The 23,989-nt window shown below is 45.4% G+C and overlaps 1 protein-coding gene across 1 annotated transcript; it reads left to right on the top strand.

Annotated features, from left to right (window-relative positions):
* The first annotated feature begins 5,004 nt into the window (after nucleotides 1–5,004).
* pcdh18a (protocadherin 18a) lies at nucleotides 5,005–12,404 on the top strand. Its single transcript, XM_070854423.1, has 4 exons — nucleotides 5,005–7,455; nucleotides 8,093–8,148; nucleotides 8,791–8,963; nucleotides 10,826–12,404. Exons 1-4 carry the CDS (start codon nucleotides 5,005–5,007, stop codon nucleotides 11,659–11,661), a joined length of 3,516 nt encoding a protein of 1,171 aa, XP_070710524.1. The 3' UTR covers nucleotides 11,662–12,404.
* Nucleotides 12,405–23,989: the final 11,585 nt, after the last annotated feature.

The raw sequence follows: 23,989 nt of genomic DNA, 5'->3' as shown, positions 1-23,989 counted from the left end.
AAAGAGCCAGACTAACAGTGTCCCCTTGTTTTCAGTTTTACTGCTAAGCTCAGCTAAAACTCTCCTGCACGGAGCTTTATATTTTACGAACAGATACGACAGTGGTTTTGATCTTCAATCTAACTCTTGGCAATAAAGCGATAAGCGTATTTCCCAGTATGTGGAATTATCTCAGAATCATCTTATCTCATATACACGTATTACATAGAATTAGCTGTGAATTCCTCTCAAAACAACTCATCGAGTTTATACCTTGAGATCTTGAGGCACAGTGAAAGCTTGACTAGGCACAGAAACATTGGCATTCAGGTGATCAAACAGGTAGCAAACAACCCCCCTACTGTACATGTCAGAGCTTTGTGGATCCACAGATTTCCTGTGCAAACAGTTTGAGGTAAAATTGTTTGTTTCTTGCCCACTTTGTTGTTGAGAAGTCATCGCGTGTCTAGATCTCAGCAATTATGTTGCTCAGCACACCGTCATCATAACCAATATGAATTATTGATGCCACAAAAATGAGACCTACAGTAAATTGCAATAAAGTGGAATCGTCCTTTACGGTGTGACAAAAGAATATGAATAAAAGTGATTATAATGAACTAGTAAACTTTCATATTAAATGTGAGGCTGAGCCTTAATTACATACAGAGACACAGAGAGAGAGGTTCAGCCCTGAGTGCTGTGGCGCTGACTGCACGGGAAGCCTTTGTGTTTCTCTGTGCCGTGTCTCGGTGGGGCAAAGCACTTCACTGTCACTGCCATTCAGTCAGATAAATGTGCGTGTCCTTGCATGTGTGTGTGTGTGTGTGTGTGTGAATACATAAAGTCAGCTAGGTATGACTCAGAGAGAGAGAATGAGGCCAAGGAAAGAATGACTGGACGATTGGACACCCAAACTGCTCCCCAAACAAACACAGAGAGTCACCATCCTAACAGCCACAATAGAATAGAATACAGTAGATACAGAATAGGAGTCTCTCATTTGATTTGGCGACACAGAAAGGGGTTGCCTCAAATGGGGAAATTTACTGTCAGAACTCAAAGCCAAGCACCGACTGTTCACAAAATTCCAGTAACCAAGCGTAGAACAGGACAGAATAGGAAATGCATTGGTCAACCATACAGTATATCCATGCCACAGTTAAAATGACACTTTGTACTGGTCTTGCAGAGGAAAAGGTATGAATATTTTATACACCTCTCCCACTGCATAAGTCAGTAAAGTCGGTAAAAAGAAAAGTAATAACAGCCTGTTCTTTTCATTGGGAGCCGGGCTGAGGGACTGGCAGAGCAGTGGAGTAATGCGCCCACTTTAAAGGTGACCAGACACATTCTTTCTTTGCCCCATAGTTCCGCCTGGGCTATAAATTTGTCGCCCAACTGTTGACATCGCTTGCAATATGCTGCGCTCAGACCGTGATCACCACATGCACTGTGAGCAAGAACAAGGCAGTGCACTCTTTCTTGTCTGCTCGCACTGATACACACACACACACACACACACACACACACACACACACACAGACAATGGTGACCAACAAGTCATAAAGTAATAAAGCTCCATGGACCCCTAATGAAAGCAAAGAAGAGGGGGAGAGGGAAGAAGAGACTCGGATGAATAACAATCATTGCTCTGATGGGGGTGGTAGTGTGTGTGTGTTTGTGTGCGTGCGTGCGTGCGTGCGTGTGTGTGTGTGTGTGTGTGCAGGGGGGGTGGCATCAACTGCTCCCTCCAGCAGCAGTGAAAGCAAACTCCCAGTCTCTGTCTGTGGTCCTACTCCTCCCCTCTGGAATGGAATCCACCAAATCGCTGCTAATTGAATGAGTGACAATGAGCGGGCAGACGAGGCGACAGATGCTCGCGTGCCTTTACAACCAAACCACCAGTGCGCGCGCGCACGTTGACTCACATCTGATCCGAGGTCCAGAGGCGCATTTCTATGGCTGCTCCACCTGCTGCGCCTATTGACTTAGGGTGGGGGGGGGGGGGGGGGGGGTGTGCGGGATAGTTATATGGCGAAGATTGCAATGAATGTTCGCGACAGACGTTTAATTCTCGCTATCACTTTATGGCCACAATGCTTGGACGCACAGAGGCAATAATGAAGAGAGCCGCCCGGGCGCTGGAGCACTTTGCCTGTTTGTTTGTTTGTGCTGATCGCATGCATTTGCAGTGATCTTGGCTTCAGAGCCGCCTATGGATCAATAAAATCATCTTCTGGGAGCTAGAAGCAGGAGAAGTTTAACAAGATCTCGCCCAAGTCCAGAGACAATATCTTTGCACCTGCTGCAGAGGAGGATGAATATTTTGAGCCCAATTATTGGTCCTCTTAAGCAGCAGAAAGGCCATGTTTGTTCAGCTCCTCTGGTTATGTAGCGTGCCTAAATGTATTAAGCCTCCATCTGCTTTTTACTTAGATTATACCCCCTCTATACATTAATTGTTTTATTCTGTGCAGTGTTTAAGACTCCAGCGTGCCCCCACCTCCTCCGGTCCCCCCTTTTTATGCTCCCTTCTTCCATAAACTCCGGAGCTGACTTTGTTCTCCAAATGTGATTAGCTTCTCTGGGACGCAGGGAGTAATTGCATTACTGCATTGTGAGCATTTGGAGCTATGGAAATGCCGGGCGCCCGTATCAAACCTGTTTAAATACCAAGCGCGCTATGGTGAAAGATGTGCAAAAGAGGAGTGAATGCAAACATTTTGCAGACATGGCTCGGGCGATGAATAGACACAGGGAGTGGGAATAAAGGTTTTCCGCCAATTTAAGTCTCTGGGGTTTGAATGAGAGCTTCTGGTTGGTGTCCGTGCACGTTTTGGAATATTTAATAAGTTATTGTTTTCAGGCAAATGAGCAGAGGGCTTTAGAAGCCGTGCAGATGCGCTTTAAGATCTGCCCACACTGAATAACCTGGTCTGAGTGGTTCACATCGAGTCTTGAGCTGTTTTTATATCACATTTCTCAGACAGTCGGTAGCAGCTGGTGATAAATTATTCATTTGTTTTGCAGATTCTGTATCCATCTACTTCTTAAGGTTAATTATGGTCTTCTAAGTTATTCTAAAAGTGTTGACTGTGAAATCACTGTAGCCAAGCATCAGTGAGGGTGAGCTGGACGGTCAGGAGTCTCGTCTTGGCGATTTGCGTTGTTGGTGTTGTGCTCCATATGGTCATCTTACAGTGTCTCATCTCCGACCTCTGCTTTAATACTGGATTTGAGTGCGTTTGAGGGGTTTCAGCAACCTGTTGTCGCAACTGAACTGAAGCCTCCGTTAGTTGAGCGCATTTTTGTTTCACTTTGACGCACACGCACACACACAGCATCCTCAAGCACGCACACGCAAAATGTGTGACTGGATCTGGAAAAGCTGCTTGGTACTCTAAAATCCCCCCATGACAACTCATTTCCTCACAGTTGTGTGGGGTTCGGGGCTCCGCTGGAGTCTTGTTTGGTCGGCTGTAATCGCCGGGTCCTGGTGCCAAACAAACCGTGCCAGATGGTCTCCAGAATGCGCGGTCCCAGTTGTGCACATTTGTTAGACCTCAGATCTCTCTCTCTCTCTCTCTCTCCCTCCCTCTCTTCCTGAGTTTCTTCATCTCTCTCTCTCTCTCTCTCTGCCCTCGCGAGTGCGTGCACGTGAATGAGGCTCTTTTTCTGGGAAACTAAACGCCCGAACTGGTGAGTTTTGGATGCTGTGCTCGTTATCAAAACACCCTCCTGTGGGGAGTTTTGAAGTGATGTTGAACAGATTTGTGCACGGGGACAGAGCTGTTCCTCGGCGTGACCAACTCTTTAAAGGCATTCATTAGAGTCCGGCTCCCTTTCTACACGATTCGCCACACAGCTTACCCGGCTTATACTCTCACCCATAGACGGCCACAGATGAGAAAAAATATATTGCACTCAAAACATCAAGCTCTAAGTGCCTGTGCACGGAGAAGCGGGTAGTCAGCTGCCACTTGAAAGAGCAGAAAAAGACTAGATGCTTTAAGCTCATGGCGTGCATACACATTAATGCCAAGGCACCCAGTGCGTCAGTCCTACACGGAGTAGGTGAGTGGTGACAGCTGGTTATGGCAGGGCAGGATTATATGTTATTTATCAAAAAAGTGTGCCTATCAAGGCTTTGAAGGCGCTGGGAGACAATGCTGATGATTGAGGTGACTATATTTGTCTTGCCTGATGAGAATTTAGACTCTTAGTGTTTCCACGCTGTCTGGGGAGAACAGACCCGAGGCGAGAAACTCGTAAACCGTCCTGTGGTTTTATGGCAGTGAAAAACGGCAGGGTAAGCTTTTTGAATGAATGTTTTCTTCTTGAGTTTATTTCCTCCCCTGTCCATTGTTGGGGCACGATCGTTGTTCTGAAAAGTAGGGAGAGTGAACCCCACAGGGCGGGGTTTTTTTTTTTTGTATCCCCCACTTTCTCTTTTTCCTCCCCTCTTGCGCCTCCTTCCCCTCTCCTCTCCTCTAGAGTTTGAGTGGCCACCAGCCAGCTTTTGATTTAAGGAGCGTTTGTCTTACCCGGAATGTGAAACGGGGCCGTGGCTGATGTACAACTAGTTGGTTTGAGGCGGGTTATTTTGGGCAAGTCTGTGTGCAGAGCAACCTCAAACGGAGAGAGGGAGCGACAGAGAGCGCACGGCGCACAGACCAGAGGCAGGGAGAAAGGCGCACACATTTCAGTGGTGTTCAGCTGGTTCTCCCGCACAGAGGATGCGCGCAACAGATCTGTAGGACAAGGGAGGATAGGTAGAAACACACTAGCTTGCTTTTTATGGAAATTAGTGCAACTTGAGCGAGCTTGCGTTCAACAATCGAATGTTTTTTTTTTCCTTCGGAAAAGGCAATGCAGTTGCTGGTTGATGGAGAACACCATCTAGTAAGTTAAAGCTGGAACTGACCTGTGCTTTGCATTTTGGAGCTGTTTTTTTTTTTGGATGTGTTTTTGGTATCAACAAAAATGCAAGCAGGGAAGATGAAAGGACTATTCGTGGCAAGAATGTGGAAAGTTGTGGCTGTTTTGGCGCTGGCGACACAACACGTCACCGGTAAGACACTGAAATATCAGATTTACGAGGAGCAGAAGGTTGGCACGGTCATTGCCCGTTTGAAGGACGATGTCGCCGACGTGCTGGCTAAACTTCCGAGCTCGGTGTCGCTGCGCTTCAGAGCTATGCAAAGAGGGAGCTCGTCTTTCCTCACGGTTCGCGAGCAGGACGGAGAAATCAGCATCAGAACCAAAATCGACCGCGAGAAACTCTGCGAAAAGAACCTCAACTGCTCCATTCAATTCGACGTGCTGACACTCCCCACGGAGCACCTACAGCTGTTTCACGTTGAAGTGGAAGTGTTGGACATCAATGACAACGCGCCACAGTTCGCCCGAGCCGTCATCCCCATCGAGATCTCCGAGAGCGCGGCCGTGGGAGCGCGCATTCCCCTGGACAGCGCCACGGACCCCGACGTCGGGGAAAACTCACTGTACTCGTATGCCTTAGAGCCTAACAACTTCTTCAAGATTGACATTCAGTCCAGGACGGACGGGGCTAAATATGCAGAGCTGGTGGTGCTCAAGGAGCTCGACCGGGAGGTGCGCTCCGGTTATGAACTTCAATACACGGCCTCTGATAGAGGCGTTCCCCCAAGAACAGGCTCGACCCTCCTCAAAATCAGTGTTGCTGACTCAAATGACAACAGCCCAGTTTTTGACAAGTCCTCCTATGTGATCAATCTACCAGAAAATTCACCTGTTGGGACTCTGCTCATTGACTTAAACGCCACCGACGCGGATGACGGCACGAACGCCAAAATAGTGTACTCCTTCAGCAGTCACGTGTCCCCCAAAATAATGGAGACTTTCAAAATTAACCCCGACAGCGGTCACCTGACCCTCATCAGGCGCGTGGACTACGAGGCAGTTAACTCTTACGACATTGATGTTCAAGCGCAGGACATGGGTCCAAACTCCATGCCAGCCCACTGCAAGATCCTGGTCAAAGTGGTGGACGTGAACGACAACAAGCCAGACATCAGCATCAACCTCATGTCCTCTCAGGGGAACGGGGACGCTGCTTACATATCCGAGGCTTCTCCTCTGGACACCTTCGTAGCTTTGGTTAGGGTGGAGGACTTGGACACGGCGCTGAATGGCGAGGTAGAGTGTAAACTTCATGGTCAAGGATATTTCAAACTGCAGAAGACCTACGAGAACAATTACATGATTTTGACCAACGTGACTCTGGACCGAGAGAAGAGGTCTGAGTTCAGTCTGACGGTGGTGGCAGAGGACCGGGGGACCCCCAGTCTCTCCACCGTCAAACATTTCACTGTGCACATAACTGATGAAAATGACAACCCACCACGTTTTGAGAAGGGGCGGTATGAGATCTTTAAATCAGAGAACAATGCCCCCGGAGCATACCTGACCTCCATCATGGCCACTGACCCTGATCTAGATGGCAATGGGCAGGTGAGCTACTCCATCTTGGAGAACTCTGTTCACGGGAGCTCCATCTCCACTTACGTCACCATCGACCCCTCCAATGGCGCCATCTATGCACTGCGCACGTTTGATCGTGAGGATGTTAGTCGTATCGCCTTTGTTGTGCAAGCCAAAGACGCAGGGAAACCACCCCTGCTCAGCAATGCCACAGTTATTCTGAACATCCTGGACGAGAATGACAACCCTCCAGTCATCGTGGTCCCCCAGCTGTGGAACTTCACGGCTGATGTGCCCGTTTCAAAGTTCACAGAGGCTGGACACTTGGTGACCGTGGTCAGGGCGACGGATCGTGACACCGGGGTCAACGCCGAGCTCATTTGCTCCATCGTCAGTGGAAACGATGAGGGTTTCTTCATTATTGACCCAAGAACCTGTGAAATCCACGCCAACGCCAGCCTGGAGAACTTCCCCCATGAGCACGCTGAGCTGATGGTCGGGGTGCGAGATCAGGGAAGGGAGAGCCTCAGCGCTAAGGCAGTGCTGAAAATCACCCTCTATGAGAACATGGAGAACCACGTCCAAGTGATGGACCAGGGGGAGTCTGCCCTCGACGCATCTCTCATCATCATCATCTCCCTGGGAGCCATCTGTGCCGTGCTCCTGGTCATCATGGTGGTGTTTGCTGCTCGCTGTAACCGGGAGAAGAAGGACACGAGGCACTCCTACAACTGCAGGGTTGCCGAATCAACCCATCAGCACCATCCCAAGAAGCCTTCGCGCCAGATCCACAAAGGTGACATCACCCTGGTCCCCACGGTGAACGGCACGCTGCCAATCAGAGCTCACCACCGCTCACCTTCGGCCACGCCCCCCATGGACCGAGCCCAGATGGGCAGCCGGCAGAATCACCACAGCCGCCAGTCGCTGAACAGCCTAGTGACCATCTCATCCAATCACATTCCAGAGAGCTTTGCCCTGGAACTGGCACATGCAACTCCACCAGTGGAGGTGAGCACACACACACACACACACACACACACACACTGAAGAAAATTATTCTTAGGAATTTCAAATGTGGTCCCTCTCTCTCTCTCTCTCTCTCTCTCTCTCTCTCTCTCATATCTCACACACACACACACACACACACACACACACACACACCAGCCTTCTCATCCTCACACAGCTGTCTCCATTTGAGAAAATTAACTCATCTCCATATGTGACAGTGACTTAATCAACACTGCCCTGCAGTTCAAACTGACTCTCATTAAAACTGTTGATGATTATAGATGTGTCTTTGTCTTTACCTTGTTTACACCCCGTCACCATTACCTCCACCATAACTACGACTCACCCCTCAGTCATATGTCTCCATATTCATCTAGGAACCCCTCCCCTTTGTTTATTTTAACGTCATCCATTTTGTCTCATCCATTTTTAGCAGCCTCTCCATCATCCATTTTGTGTTTACTCATCCATTATTTTGTCTTCTGTGTTGTGTGTCTCTTTTTTTTTCCTCCACCTCAATTTCCCATCTGTTATTCATCCCTCCCTTTTTTCTGTTTCTTTTTCTTTTGTTTTATTTTGTTTGTTTTGTTATTTTTGGATGTAGCAAGTCTCACAGCTTCTGTCCATGCTCCATCAGGGCCAGTACCAGCCCAGACCCAGTTTCCGTGGCAACAAATACTCCCGCAGCTACAGGTAATTTACCCCTACCCCTCAGTCCCTCCACCTCCCCTAAAAGATTATCTTTTGTTTATCTTTTAAATCACTTGTTTTTCATTGTGCACTACATGTTTTTCGAACTACCTGTTGTGAACTGTTGCCTGTGAGCTGGTCAGTTACATGTAGATCATTGGTTTGATGGTCTGTAAATGTACCTTCTCATATTCCAGTTGTTATCATGCCAATGTCATTCAGTTCCAAAGTATGCAACTCATTTGTCTGAATGTCACAACAATTTTCTTGGTACGTCTCTTTGCGAAAGAAAGAAATGGGGCTCACGTTGTAAAGTGTGCATCCATCATTACTTTCATCACGCTATCCCCTTATGATCTCAACATGATAGATTTATTGATGCCCCTAGTGGCTGCTGGGGATAGATTTATTAGTGGGATCTACCTGCATGTAGGATTTATGGCCAGAGTCTTGTCTAGAGACTTGACAGGTTCCAGAAGCAGCCTTAAGTTTCATATGATGGATTTATTTGTCATTAGTCTTCTCTATGGACAGATCGATCCTCTCAGGCTGCAAAACAGAATGCACTCTGCTTTGTATTTGCAAAATGTGAACTTAGGTGGCTCAGGCTGACTGATATCGATGCGCATTTGTGATCCTTCACAGGTATGCATTACAAGACATGGACAAGTTCAGCCTGAAGGACAGTGGCCGTGGGGACAGCGAGGCGGGGGACAGTGACTGTGACATGGGCCGGGAATCCCCCGTGGACAGGCTGCTGCTGGGGGAGGGCTTTTCTGACCTGATACACCTCGAAATGCACCACCGACTCCACCCAGGTGAGCTATCGGTGATGTAACCCAATCCGACAGTCTCCCTCCACCTCGGTGGTGCGCAGAAAACAACCCCTCGCCCCCTTTTTGCACCTCTTCTTACTTTCCAAGCACCACTCAACAGAGTTACATACCAAACACCCTCTACAACAGCAAGCCACACTCAACTAGCACCTCATCTCCATAGCACGGTCGCACCTCACCGTAATGTTATCTCGCTAAAGTTGTGAAGTCATGACTATAAATGGATTCATCTCAAGGTTTGGTCGACTTCAAGCCAATTGAAACGACTGCAAGCTCCAGAGAAACGAACTTAAATGACCCAGCAGGGAATAGACACCTTCCTCCGGACCACACCCATCCTTCTAATGTCCCTCCAGCCTGACAAATTTCAGCACCATGGACAGCATCAGGCCTCAGCCCATTATTTGTCTGTACACCTACCTATACAGCCACTCCATTCACCCAGTTGCCAACACAATCCCCATTGTGCTCAGCCCCATTCTTCCACACAGCCCTCATTTCCACGCTCGTTATCACACTGAGAGAGGTTACAGTGTGTCTGGCTGTTTGTGTTTCTGTGTGTGTGCTTGTGTGTGTGTGTGTGTGCGCGTTATCTGCCCCTAAGTTAGAGTCGTGTCTGTAAAATCCTCCCTGGAGCGGAGATGAGTCGCCTGTCACTCATCGGTATGCGACTCACTGTGCTGTTTTTTTTTTTTTTTTCTTCCTCCTTTTTCTTTTCTTTCTCTTTTTTTCCCCCCGGTGAGTGACAGTGGTGCGCTTTCATGTCTGAACTGAGGAGAATTCATAGTAATTGCTTTTAGAATGATGTTATTCTCTCTCTCTCTCTCTCTCTCTCTCTCCCTCCTACATGCCTGAGAGCTCCTCAGCATCTCTCTCACTCTTCTGTACCTGTTAATGTATTCTCTATCTTTATTGAGATAGATAAAGGGAGGGGTGGTGGACATGGACTGTCTTTCTATATCCCTTTTTTTCTCCCTTTGAGAAAGACTTGGAGGTGTTGCCCCCCCCGCCCCCCTCTCTCTTCCTACCCTACCCATTCTCTATCTTTTATGCTAATATGAAAAAAGGGGAGCGGAAGGAGATAATGGGCCGAGAGGGAGGATTATCCTTGTTTCTCTTCAATAGATTTAATTTGTTTAGATTTTTCTATTTAGATGGGCAAATGTGGCTATTCATGCTGGATGTGATAAAAGAACTAAACAAGCAAATCCCTGCCTCAGCCGCCTAGTCGGGAGATGCGGACATGCTTGGCAGAGCAGCCAAATATTGCATTAACATCTGCCTGTTATGCCATTTGGGTGGGATCTTCCAATTATTCATTTATTTATCAAGTTCCTGTGATTTCCATGCCTGGCGCTGCGTGGATATTCATGGTGTGAGCTGTAAATGTGACCACTTCACTCATTGGAGCAGGAATGTGATGAGATCAGGAGAGAAAACTAAGCACTGCCAAGCTGAGCTGTGATTTTGATATTAATGAAAGGCCGAAGCGCTGCCTTATCAAATATTTAATAGGTATTGTACATGGAGCATTTATATGCTAACAGCATAAGACGTGGTTTGTCAGACTCGACAGCATACCTGCCCTTGTTTTCATGCTGAAAAACCAGCATCTTGACCTCCTGCTGAACTGTGCATCTCTTCCAAGTCAACACTGCCAAACCCTCCTCACAACAGTCTAAGGGTTTACATTATTTTACACTTGTAACAACCTCGATTTGATTTACCACAGTTGTTTTAGTCATTCCCTGCTCTTGTCTCTGTTTGTCATTCGGTTTGTCATAAACAATGAATCTGCTGCTGGACCGCCTCCTGACCCCTTCTGTGCCCTTCTTTTGCTTTAGCAATGAGACTGTGCACGGATGAATGTCGCGTCCTGGGACACTCTGACCAGTGCTGGATGCCCCCCCTCGCCTCACCCGCTTCCTCCTCTGACTACCGAAACAACATGTACATCCCCGGGGAGGAGTCCTCCCAGCAGCCCCAGCTCGATGATGACCAGTCCTCTGTTGACTCCGAGCACCGCAAGAGCTTCTCCACTTTTGGCAAGGAGTCTGGGAACGAAGAGGCGGGGGCCGGGGGAGTTGTCGCCGGAGGAGGAAGTGATGCTTGTGCGGCTGGAGGAGGGGCTGGCTCCCTCCTCACAGAGATGAACTCCGTGTTCCAGCGGCTCCTCCCCCCTAATATGGACACATACACAGAGTGCACTGAAACGAGCCCGCCCTCGTCCTCATCGGCCCCTGAGAGAGGAAGCGGGCGTGGTGGCAACATTGCTGGTAACCATAGTAACAATGCCGTTCCTCAGGACAACCGGAGAGGGTTGCTTCCAGGTGGGAAAGGCCCCGCTTACCCGCCAGGTGTGGCCGCATGGGCAGCCAACACCCACTATCTAAATCCTGGAAGTGGATCCATGGGAACCAACAATGTTTCCTCCTCTTCCTCCTCCTCCTCACCCTCCACCTCCATTACCACCTCCACAAATGGACAGCCGCCACACCTAAAATGGCTGCCAGCCATGGAAGAAATCCCAGAGAATTTTGAGGAGGATGACTTTGACGGCGTCTTCCATCAGGGCCACCAAGGTGGCAAGCGCAACGAGAGTCGCCACGAGGCCAGCATGGACGCTAGCGAGCTGGTTCACGAGATCAACAAACTGCTGCAGGACGTCAGACAGAACTAGAGACAGGAGGAAGACGGGGCATAGCATGGTTTCACGTTTCACCACATTCTGGCAAATGCTTGTTCTTTGTGCCAACATATATAAACTTTATGATGACTGTTCTTGTTCACTGTAATGCTTGTCTTGTTTATTCTACCAAATATCCTCCTTCCCGCTCAGTGCTGAGAGACTCGGAGAGAAAAGTAAAACACGGCACTGAAGTTGTGATTGAGGTGACTTAAAAGCATCAAAGCGAGCACTCGAAGAACAGATTGCTCAGTTGTTATTACAGTCTCTCTGAAAGTTGCTTGAATGAGTGATTTCAAACGGAAATCCACCAACGAAAACTGTACCGTTTCTTCATTTGTAATGTTTACAGCAGCGTGAACAGACTCCACAGGGAGAAACCAACAGTTGTGTGATCTAATTTCTGCTTTTACAGTGTACAATATTGTACAGCGTCTGTGGAAAAAGGCAAACTCACTTGAATATTGTGCTATGTCTCCTGTTTTGTTATTATGGAATGTAACTGTACAATTTGACCTTTGTATTTTAAAAATACACTCTTTTCTACTTCTATATATTTATATGTGTCCATGTATGTTTGTACAGAAAAAGAAAAGAAATGTCTATTTTTTATATTTGTCACTGCATGTCTTAATATCACTTAATGTGTCTCTTTTCCTCTACCCTCTTTATTTTATAAAACAATTGTATTTAATTTTGTTATTGAATGTGTGTGTGCGTATTAAAAATAATCACATTCCAATGCAGTTCCATGTTGGAAGTTGGTTTTGTATGGTAAAGTTGTGACCACTGGATGATAAATAAAATGGAGGGATTCATAACAGTGTCATGTCTAAAAATGATTATTGCTGCCTGACACTTCTTTTTTATCTCACAACTTTCTCTATTACGTTCTAATTCTTTTTTCCCCCTGATTAAGTGCATCCATTTGCCCCCCTGTCTCTTAGCACCCCCTAATGTCCAGCATCAGAACTGCAGCACCCTCTGTATGCACAACCAAAAACCTGCAATGTGCTCTCTAGCAAACCCTCCCTGAGACTCATTATACCACAATCCACATGCATGACTCTCCTAATAAACACACCATTAGCTGTGAATTTATTCCCAAATGATCTCTTTAGATTAAAATGCATTTAGGCGTTAATTTAGTTTTTCAAGCAGGGATTCTGTGTGTCACTGTCTCTCTCATCCATTAAGCATCGCGCTTATGGTAAATATGCTTAGCAAATGAACAGCATCTGATAATAGCTGCACATGATGAGAAATCAAAAGCATGATATTGTGCGCCGCAGCCATATGGACTGGTAATACAATTAGATAGAATGAGTGTAGCGAGCCCCTCCCTTCACTCATTTTGCTGGTGATCATGAGGAGTTAACTTGGGGATGATACACTCGCGGGCGAGAAGACACACATGTTACCCACACACAGTCAGGAGGAAATAGAGCACTGAGTCACATGTAAAGGAGGGAACATTCAACAGCTAAGGCTAAATGATGCAATTAACCTCATGAGGCAGAGCTTTAACAAGGTAAAGGTTAGAATTTGCATACACACACACACACACATACACACAACCTCTAAGCCCACACTGACTTTTGGATGCAGAACATACAGTAGACCTGCAGATGCATGTAAACACACACACACACACACACACATACAAACACACACACACATGCAAACACTTAATAATGAGCTCATTTGTCTTCATCATTAAAGAGGCCAAGCCTCAATAAACATGAAAGCACCGGCTGTAAGTGAGTGAAGGAAACTAAAGCGTGCTAGGTGCTGAATTAGCATAGCCTCATGTGAGCCAAAACAGCTTAATATCTACAGGCCAGGACATGACGTAGGAATAGTTTGGAAATATGCTTAAAGTTACATAACAAGGTTAAAAGCACTTTTGTTTCGGTATGATAAACAAAGTGCTTGCTTAGCTTAGCATAAAAACCAGAAGAAGAGGCTGATAGTTAACAAAATCTGACTACCAGCATGTTAAATCTCGGGCTAATTGTTTTCCCACGCTTCCCGTCTTTACGCCGTGCTAAGCTATCTTGCTGCTAGCTGTGGCTTCACGTTTGGCGGTCAGATCTGAGAGTGATGAAGAAGTATACTTCCCAATACGTCAAAACTACTCAGCTTCAGCTCAGCTTCAGCAATGTGACCCGGGTAACATGAGACAATTCACGCTTTGCAAAGTAGCATATATGGGACGCATTCCACCAAGTGTGAGTCATTTGAAAATTAGATCGGCAATGTAAGATGGATGATCTTTAGCCACTAGAAATTTCCTTGGCATTGGGTAATGGTGTGTGTAATAGAAGAAAAAAAACACACTGGGTGAAAGATCATTTATTACCACTCAGATAATTTTACACAAATGCAACAGTGGCACTGATATGATGTTGAAATATGAACTTCGGCTTATTATTGTTATTATTGTTGCAAATCCACTATTAAATTGTTTGTCAGTCTCACTTGCCTTTCTCGCATTTTTTATTCCGAAACCTGCTCTCTTCCATTTTCTCTCTCCCCCCTGCATACCTCCATATCTCACACTCATCTTCTGGCTATTTCTGTCTGTCCATCTGTCTGTTTGAGACACACACACACACTCATAAATATACACACACACACACACACACTCATAAATATTCTCCTTCACACATCCAAATCCCAGCAGCTTTTTCAGCTCGTATCACAACCCCCGTGTCCCCATAGACACTCAAATGTTTTAATGCTCTTCTCCATTTCACCTCAGCTCATCTTGTCACTGTCTGATTACTCCCTTATCATTAATTTCTTAATTGTTTCCTCATTATCACCAGAGGCACGTGACAAGTGTAAAGTCACACCTGTTGCAGCTTCGCTTATTTCTTTCATTTGTGCCGAGCAAACCTTGAAAGTCTCCACAAGCTCCGAACTCCCTCCTCGTCTCTTTAGCCCCTAAAGTGTCTTTGCTGATTGTTATTATGACAGGAAATTAAGGAGGCGAAGGCTCGCGTAATGCGGGGTTATTGTGTCTGCTGGCATGGAGTCGGCTCTCATCTTAAGTCAAACACATGACGGTGACCCTCGGTGCACACACACGCAGCACCAGTGTCAGGGAAAGAGGATATTGGCAAGCCTGTAATATAAACAGACCTCAGATGTTGTGTATGCCACAACAAGTCACTGTGATAAAGCTGCCATGATGGAATGCCTTATGTGCCTCATGCCTTATTGTTTAAGGAATTTCATATATTAGCCAGGTCCAGTTTTGTAAGATCTTTCTGTTCTCGCTTCGTCACAAATGCTGTGATGCGTCGCGGTGGCTTTTTCCCAGGCATCGGCACAACCAATCCTTTTGAATGAGTATTTATGGCCTGAGAGATTATGAGGCTACCTGCTAGGTTGACCTCCGCACCAACTTTGTTGTGAAAAGGAAAAAGGACACAGATGAACTTCTTTAGCAAAAGGGTGAAAACGCTGAAGATGATGAGGGTTTAGACAAATCAGCGGCTCTCACACTCTGTGTGTAAAAAACTTTAACGCCCACCACAAGACACAGAGGGTTCTCTCACTATACTGGCAGTAAACTCAAGAGCAAGATAGGGGTCTTCATATTATGGACATCATAGGCATTAGTAATCTGTCTTAGTTTTACTGTCAAAATGTTGTCATTTTGTTGTCGTCAGACATTAAAACTGAATCATTTGTGTAATGAATTTTCTGGCTTATTCCTTTAATCATCCTGTGACAAGTTCCCCTGATTAAGAACCACTGGGTTAAGCGTTCAGTTATATTTTCTGGAGATCATTTTGCCAACATGACAGTCCAAATGCTGTTTCAAAGCCTTCTCCACACACGAATGGCGTAATTCCTAAAAGGAGTCAAATATAAAAGTTGCGGAATCACGATGTGCAATTGTGAAAGCATCTTTTATTTCGTTTTTTTTTAGCATTTCCTAAATGTCTCAGACACGCAGACCTTTTCCACAGCAGACATTTTGACCTGTCATTCCAGGAACAGGGGAGATTAATGCAATGCAATTAGAATCATTATTAGTTTCCCCTGCGTGCGATGAGTCCAAATGTCTGCTTTGAAAAGGGCGTGTTCAATTTACAGTAAATGTCACTCCACGTGTGTTCACAACATGTTTCTATAATACAAAGTCAACCTTTTTGTTTTTTACAATACATACTATTGTACAAGCACAACTTATTACTGATGTTACATTATAGGTGCTGTGGCTGTTCTGAAGTCATTTAGAAAAGGATCTGTCCAGCAGATGGCACTGTGGGACCTATCTTCCCACAAGAACGGCTACGCTGTCACAGCAGCAGCACTCAGACCTTAAGATACTGCCACACCATCAACAAGAGCTGCTGAAGAGCTGCAGAGAGAGAAAGAGAGTGAGGAGAGAAGTGCTAAGGCTGAATCATTTTGTAATTCTAATTGCATCTTGGTTTATGCATCTACAGGTTTTCATCCCATTTGATTTTATGCAGCGAGGACTGGTGGGATGTTAATTTTTTTGTTTTGTTTCGTTTTGTATTGCAAGCGAGCGTGCACTCGCACTCATCGCTCTGGCTGTAATACATGGATGTGAGTGAATGGGTGCTTGTTTGTGTGCCTGTGTGACGTTGGTGGGCGTGTTAATGTGAGCCTTTGCACGTGTGTGTGTGTGTGTGTGTGTTTTTGCAAGTGTGGGGGTGGTTGGGTGTGTTTGCTGTACTCTCACCCTCTAATAAATATCCCCATCCGGCTTGCCATTTAGAATTGGACAGCAGCCAGTTGTAGAACGGTCTGTCTCACTGACTCACTCTCTCTTTCTCTCTCTCTCTCTCTCTCTCCCTCTTCCCTCTCTCTCTTACCCCACCTCTCTCTCTCTCTCCCTGTCTCTCTCTTTCTTTGGACAATTGGATTAGTGCAGAGTGATAGAGACTAAAGACAGAATCTCACTGCTGCAGCCAGGAGCTTGGCCTTATGCCACATCATATAGACACACGCACATACGCATGAATGCAACATGCACATTCACACACAATGCCACTGCTGTCTTTCTACCCCGAGGCTAAACTAGCTAGTTTGATATCCAGATGGCCTAATCACTGCTTGCATATAGACAGTCGCACTAGAGCATCCTTGCGTGTGTCAGTTGATATCGGAGGCGACTTCTGTGTTGTGGGTTGTGACTTTATGCAGGGCCAAGTGTGTAATTATGCAAAAGTAAAAATGTATCAGACTGAATAATGGGGATGAGGGTGGAATTTGATGCGGTTCCAGGGTGTTCTTGTATTTTAACTAAGAGGAGATGCATTAAAGAGAGACATAGAGGGAAGGAGAGGGCTAAGAGGTCCTTTCATCTGTCTTTCTGAAAAAGTGAGACATGTTCCTGGGGTTTACTAGTCATATTTTCAGACAAATCAGAATCCTCTACAGCACACGCTGTTAGAATTTTATTCCAAAGTGATTATAAAACAGCCGCAATATCTCCCGTCTAACATCACGTGTGTTTTTGCATAGGTAGTTAAAAGGAGACATATGAACGAAATAGTCTGACATTTACAAAAAAAAAAAAAACACAGGCATATTGACTTTCTTGTGGAGAGTTAGGTGAGAAGATTGATAGCAATCTCGTGTCTGGGCGGTACACATGGAGCTGGAGCCCGTTAGCTAACTAACATAAAGACTGTTAGTGGAAAGAGAGAGCTTAGGCTTTGTCTTAAGTTCAGTTCTAAATCTAATAAAAATGTTGATGTGTCTGTGTAACCTGCACACAACTGGAAATGTGAAAACAACAATTAGCGGTTTTAGACGACATAACGTCCTGCAACGCTGATTCTCGAAGCTGTGTCGTCACCTTGAGGCGACTAGCGGAAACTCCAAGATGTCAGGACTTGAAGGAGCGTATATATCAAAATATCAAACTACAGTCTGTGCTGTAGAACTGGGGTTTTTAGTAGGTTACTGTGTAATTCTAAATGCTGCTTTGAATGGGGTATTCGCACATCTGGGACAGCGCTCGGCAGCGCTGCTTCCATTTTGTCTCTCCGTACGAATGAAGTGACTAAATATGTTTTCACAGCTGCAGATATGAAGGGAAGACAGTATCCTTAGCAGGCTCAGGTTCACCGCTCACCGGCTGCTATGAAATGATCCGTTTTCAGAATTGCAATTGCGTCTTTGCACTGTTTTTTCTCCGTCTTGGAATCTTTTGAATACAGCTTCAGCTACAATATTGCCTTTTAGGGGCCCTGCTGATAAAATAACTGAAAGTGAAGTGTTATAAGAGAAACGTAAAAATGAGGCGATAGAGAGGGAGAGTGGAGAGAGAGGGGAAAAAAAAAAAAAAAGACAGTGATACTGAGAGGGGGATACAGACAAAGAGAAAGGTAGTGCAACTGCAGTGTTATTTCCCTGATGACCTGTCTCCCCCCATGTGACCTACTTCCACTATGGGTTGCGTCAGATCCCATCCACTCAGTAATTCATCTCCCTTTGGTGTATGTGGGTGTCTGTCTGTGTGTGCGTGTGTGTGTGTGTGTGTGTGTGAAGGCAGAGTAGAGCATGAATCTGTGCTTATGCCGCGTATTTTAGAATTATTCGTCAAGCTTTGTAGCAATATGGAGATCCGTTGTGTGCGTTCATGTGTGTGTTCATGTGTGCGCTCATATACTCTGTGTGTGTGTGTGTGTGTGTGTGTGTGTGTGTGCTCATATATTCAGAGGAGTAAAGTGATACCAGAGGCCATTTATCCAGAGATCACAGCAACCCTGGGTCTGCTTGTACTGCCTCATTCTTACCAACAAATCATGTGTGTGTGCGTGTGTGTGTGCGTGTGTGTGTGTGTGTGTGTGTGTGTGTGCGTGTGTGTGTGCGTGCGTGCTCTCAATAGCAAAGAATCAAACAATCTCACTACAATGCTTCTCTCTTGTCTTGCTGAGGATCCTTCATGTTGTACTACAGCTCGAGCAGGGTGTCATGTATTCCTCAAGTAAACAAGTGAAGCTATTTTGGACATGTTTTTGAGTTGCACAAAGATAACAGCCAGCCTGTGATGCTTTTTGCCAGTTACAGCACGTGTCAAACATGCTAGCTCTTTACTGTTACATTATTTAAACCTTTAGAAAAAATGTCATGTCCTGTTCCAGACATGAATACTTGAAAACTGTGTAAGAAATAATGAAAATCAACGCTGTTCAAAGTTAAGTTTTCAAAGCATCGGGGGTGAGCTAGAAAGGAATTTATGGATTAGCAGGTGCTACAACGGAATACAAAGAAGGTGGTTTTAAGGTTAGTTGAAACTTATTATGATTTCAGCTTTCACTTAATTTGGCAAAGCCTGTGATCACTGAAGGTGATGATAAGCGTGTTTTAATGATATGGGTCCCAGCGTTGCTTTTGAATTCGCCCACTGGGGGCAGCAAACAAGGCTCCAGGGTTTACTGTGCATCTGTGTGTGGCTGCGCAGCCAAATAAACTGTGGGCTGAAAGATTCACATTGTTTTTGAACCACACTTTGCTGAAAACAACTGCTGCCAATAGCAGCAGTTGTTTTCAGCATTGTGTCCAATGCGTGCATGATCTGAATCAGTCATTTGAATCCCATGTGTTCTTAAGTCAGAAACACAGGGGAGAAATCAAATTAGATCTGACTTAGAAAAACGATCACCAGTTTTTTTCTTCTTCTCACTTCCCTCTCAAGGCCTCCGTGATGAAATTATGACATTTATTTTGGTATAATTACATTTGAATTTCCTGCGACATCTGAGTAAAAGGCCCTAACTCATTGCGCCGAAGCAGGAGATATTTACTGAGATGTTATGTGACGTTTATTTATTTCTAATATTACATTCAAAGGTTACTTTGCTGGTAGAGGAGCAGCTGATGAGCAGTAGTGAGGCTGATGACTTACCTTCTTCCAGTCTTGGCAAAAAAACAAAAAGGATTCTGTCTTTGTCTTTTCTTTTACTTTCTCCCCATTCCTCTCTCCTCCTTTGTCAGCTCCCTGTTGTCAGAGATCTCTCTTAAAAGTATATGTCAGAAATGGAGGGAGAAGATGAAGAGGTGGTAATGGTGGCAGGTGTTATGTTTGAAAGTGTGTGTGTGTGTGTGTGTGTGTGTGCCTGTCAGTGAGGTACAGGTGCTCTTGCAGTGTCAGAGAAAACGGCAGGCTCAATCTGGGGTCGGCTGATTGGCCAATTAGGGACTGTTTCCATCTGACATGCGGCAGTCAATTTACTCTCCCTTTTCCACTGTCGGTCCCTCTCTCTCTTACACCCTCATCCTTAAGTGCCCCCGTCTTAGACGCCATCCTATCTGTCTCTTCCAGTATCTCTTCCCCTTTTTCTTCCTCCCATTCAATTTGTCCCCCCCCCCCACCCTCGCTTACCTAGTCTACTTCTCCTTTCTTCTCCCTCCAAGCATTCCTCCCCAACCTGCTGCTCCCCCAGCCTCATATCTCTCCTTTAACTCCCTGTTGCTCTTTTGTCATCTCCAGTACACATCTCTCTACCTTCCCATTGTCTCTCGCTGCCTTTAACCTCACTGCCAACACGCTCAATACAGCCGGCCAATGAGAGCTGCCGTTGTCTCTCTGTGGGCTGGTCTTCATCATCCGGTTGCACACTTGCGTACATGTCTTTAAATTAAAACGATCAAGAAAAATTAAATTTAAAGGAGACACACGACTTGATTAGCCTGAACCCCCTAATAGCGGGGGAAATACTTCACAGTGATGTGCTGGCGTTCTTTTGCAAAATTTATTCCATTTATTTTCATAGCTTTAAATGCATAAATGTTAATGTAATGAATCATATCATGTTTCATTACATTTATAATCATTGTTTATAACGCAGAGTAATCTTAAAATGACTCCAGTGGCCCTCTCCAGAATGCATAAAAGAAGGCAAAGCCTTGCCTTTATATGATAAATGCCTTTGGGTTGCAGAGAGTTGTAGTGTCAGGACAGGGACAGAGGTAAGAGGACAGACGGACGGAGAGAGGCGGCAGGTGTTTCGCTCATTGGAACCACTGGCTCTCAGAGGTCCTGATCCTTAAGTCACTCCAACTATTTACAGGGGAGGAGAAGCAATTTCATCCGTGTTGAGGTGTGGGCAGGAAACTGTCTGAGAGATTAAAACAGAGAGAAGGGATTATAGCACCAATCATTACATTCACCAACCAGCTGGTTATTTGCCAGTTAAGCCCCTTACTCTTGTGCAACAGGAAAATGCTCCTCTTCAATGTTTCCCGGTAATGTTATCTACTCTGCAAAAAAAAAATTCAACTGTTTAGTTTAATGTCAAAAAAAAAAAAGAGAGAAAGAGGGCATAATATCTTTTTCCGCCAATTTCTGACAGATAAAATTCACGTATGCTCTCCATAATGGCCTCGATCACAACACAATGGCGGTGCGGTTCAATAGCTGCAAGGTCTGCGCAGAAAATGCAACAAAAAAAAAGCTGAGGTTTAATTCAAAGAAGACTTCCGCTATTGTTGTAGCTCAACTGTTTTCAACAATCTCTCCCACAGTACACGAAAAAATTCAAAGGCCTGTTCTTTCGGGCACGTCTTTGTGCTCCCGTTTTAATGTGGCTCATCACTTTGTGGGTTCAAATCCTGCTCACGGTCTCAGCCGCACGTCTTAGTCAACACTACGCATTCGAGCAAAAATGAAATAAAAACATTCCCTGGTCGTTGTGGGGAAATCTCTCCGCCAAGCTGTTTAACATCCTCATATCTAACTAAACATATTGTTGGTGGGACCTCTTAGTCTCAGCTTTGTTGGCATTTTGGCGGTCTGCCACTTGTTCGCCGCAAACCGTTTTGTTTTCCAGCATCTCCGCTTTTGACCATCTGTGTTGGTAGCCTCGCTTTCTGATGCTCGGACAAGTTGGGCTGCCAAGGGCTCGTGGGCACATTGAAGAGAGAGGAGAGCAGTGATGTGTTTGCTCTGTCAGCACTCCAGAATTTTTACACACACACACACACACACACACACACTCACACACAGACACTAATGCAAACACAATGTACATATACAGGAGACTGCTGTCGTGCAAAGACTCAAAGAGAAACAATTATTAGACATGCACAGACTTGGGTATGCATACTTGCTTAAAGTACACGCCCACACACACATACACACACACACACACACACACACATAGACAGACACACACACACATGTCTGCGTCTTTGTTGCCACTCCAGCTCTTGTCTTCTCCTCTGGTGCCCCTTGTTGAGAGCTTTGATATTGCTTCCAAGCCTGGTTTCCTCTGACCCGCTTTGATGCTGCTGTCTAGTTGTCTTGTCATCTCTCCTCTCTTCTCTCTCTCACTCTTTCTCCCTCTCTCTCTCTCTCTCTCTCTCCCACCCTCTCTCTTTACCCCTCTCTCTCTCAACAGGGGCACTGGGAGCGACTCACCACTCAGCATTCTTAATCTCTGTCTTCCTCTCTCGACATCTTATTTTCTCCTTCTGCCTCTGTGCATTTCTTCCAGCTTACTTCTTTGTCTGGCATTCTGATGCATATTTCTCTCTCTCTCTCTCTCTCTCTCCCGTGTTGCTTTCAGTTTCTTCGCAGCTGAAATTTTTTCTGTTTGTTTCGTTTTGTCCGCGTCCTTGCACCCACCTTTCCACATTTTGTTTCCTATCGCTGACTGCTTGTGTGCCTATAAAAAAGACTTTCAAAGTAAACCCACTTTTTCTCATTTTCTCAGCAGTTAAAGGTGCGTTGCATGTTTTTAAGGAGTGGAAGTAAGTGGGGCTCTACACTGAGATAATGACCTCTCACTCTATATTCCGAATGCTGAAAGGTGGTAATGACAGACTTGGGTACCTGATGCTCGACTTTAATTACAGTTTTTTTTGCACACAATTCTGAAAACCTGAAGTTTATGCATGAACAAGACTCCAGACTGCTAAAGCACCAATCCATTGCTTTCATTCAAGGAGCAATTCTTGGTCACATGTTTGCAAAAGTCAAAGCACCGACTGCATCGTTTAGCACACTTTGTCCACGTGGAAAACACTATCCTTTCATAATGCCACCCAATTTCGACCAATTTTTCTCACTCACGTCTCACCATTTCAAACGCCATTCTTGTGTCAGAGCATAAAAGAGGCCTCAGGCGACTGCGTGTGAACAGGGAGGGGTAGGAGCTAATATTTTTTAGTGAAATCTGTGCAACTTTGGTTGACCGTGTAGACAATCATGGCCTAAGATGGGCTGCTAGTCACTTCAGAAGTCTTCTATACCCTCTACTGTAGTTACAGTAATGTTGTGTAGTCATATGTTTTTCACTTTTCACAGAGTAGAAAGACTCTGACCTCTCACCATATTCCCAAATCACCGTTGCTAAACCCTGTTGAAAAATTCTTTTCAGCATGGCGGTGAAAGGTGTGTAAGCGCGTGAGGAGTTTTGATAAATTAAGCTATGATTTTAGGAAATGTGTGAAAATGTTTGGGATACTATGAAATGAAAACACAAACTGCCTCAGTTCAAGATAATTAAGAACCACTGCATCTGATGAAAACGTTTGGCGAGTATTTCTAAGTTGCTTTGGGTGGCGTTATATAAAGTTATATAATTATTGTTCTCAGCTTGGAGGTTGGGATCCTTTGATTAGTTTATTAGCAGAAAGGCAAGTTTGATCGTCATTAAAGGGCCACTTTGCCACTTTTCGCACGAATCTTCAATCAGTGTTGATGGTAAATGGAGTCCATATAAAAAATAAATGTCTCAGTCGGCGCCTCAGTGACTGAGAAAGTTGAGTTATCCTGCTCACCTACATTTACCATGATGCATTGTGCATGAGCTTCTGACTCACAACCCCCAGAACCTCTCTGCTACAATCACTCTGGGACAGCATCAGCTACAGGCAGCTCAAAAACAACAAAAACCAAGAGTTAACAAAAAACTGCCTACATTGAATACTGATTGAAGCAGAGCAGGGCAAAGCAGAGCTGCGGTTAGTGTAGAAGTAGTGTAGCCTGTAGCAAAGGTGTTTATTTCTTCAATTGATTTGATTTAATTGATGTACTTTCAGACTGAAACAGTTTTTGATGACTTGCAGCCTCTTAAGGTTAATAGATGTGACGAGTCAGCGGTCAGTGACCAGGATTTTTCAGATGTATTTCGAGTTGCGCTGCTGAGTTTGTTTAACCTTCTTGCGGCCACAGTCTTTGGCAAGATGAGCCACACCTGTGGAGCGAAACTTACCTGGCAGAGAAAATCAATGTGCGCAGGACAACAGAGAGAATAAAGGAGTGCTGCCCAGAGACGGAAGAAAAAAAGAGAGAGGGCAGAGAGGAGAGTGGAAGCAGGAG

The sequence above is a fragment of the Pempheris klunzingeri genome, chromosome 3 (genome assembly GCF_042242105.1).
Source record: "Pempheris klunzingeri isolate RE-2024b chromosome 3, fPemKlu1.hap1, whole genome shotgun sequence".
Taxonomy (NCBI): Eukaryota; Metazoa; Chordata; class Actinopteri; order Acropomatiformes; family Pempheridae; genus Pempheris; species Pempheris klunzingeri.
Note: the sequence above shows the minus strand (reverse complement) of the source record. Positions and strands in the feature narration are given on the sequence as shown.

Coding starts and splice junctions, on each gene's coding strand:
- pcdh18a (XM_070854423.1), top strand. CDS start 5,005: ATGTGGAAAGTTGTGGCTGTTTTGGCGCTGGCGACACAACACGTCACC. Junction 8,149..8,790: donor AAATACTCCCGCAGCTACAG/GTAATTTACCCC, acceptor GATCCTTCACAG/GTATGCATTACAAGACATGG. Junction 8,964..10,825: donor GCACCACCGACTCCACCCAG/GTGAGCTATCGG, acceptor CTTTTGCTTTAG/CAATGAGACTGTGCACGGAT.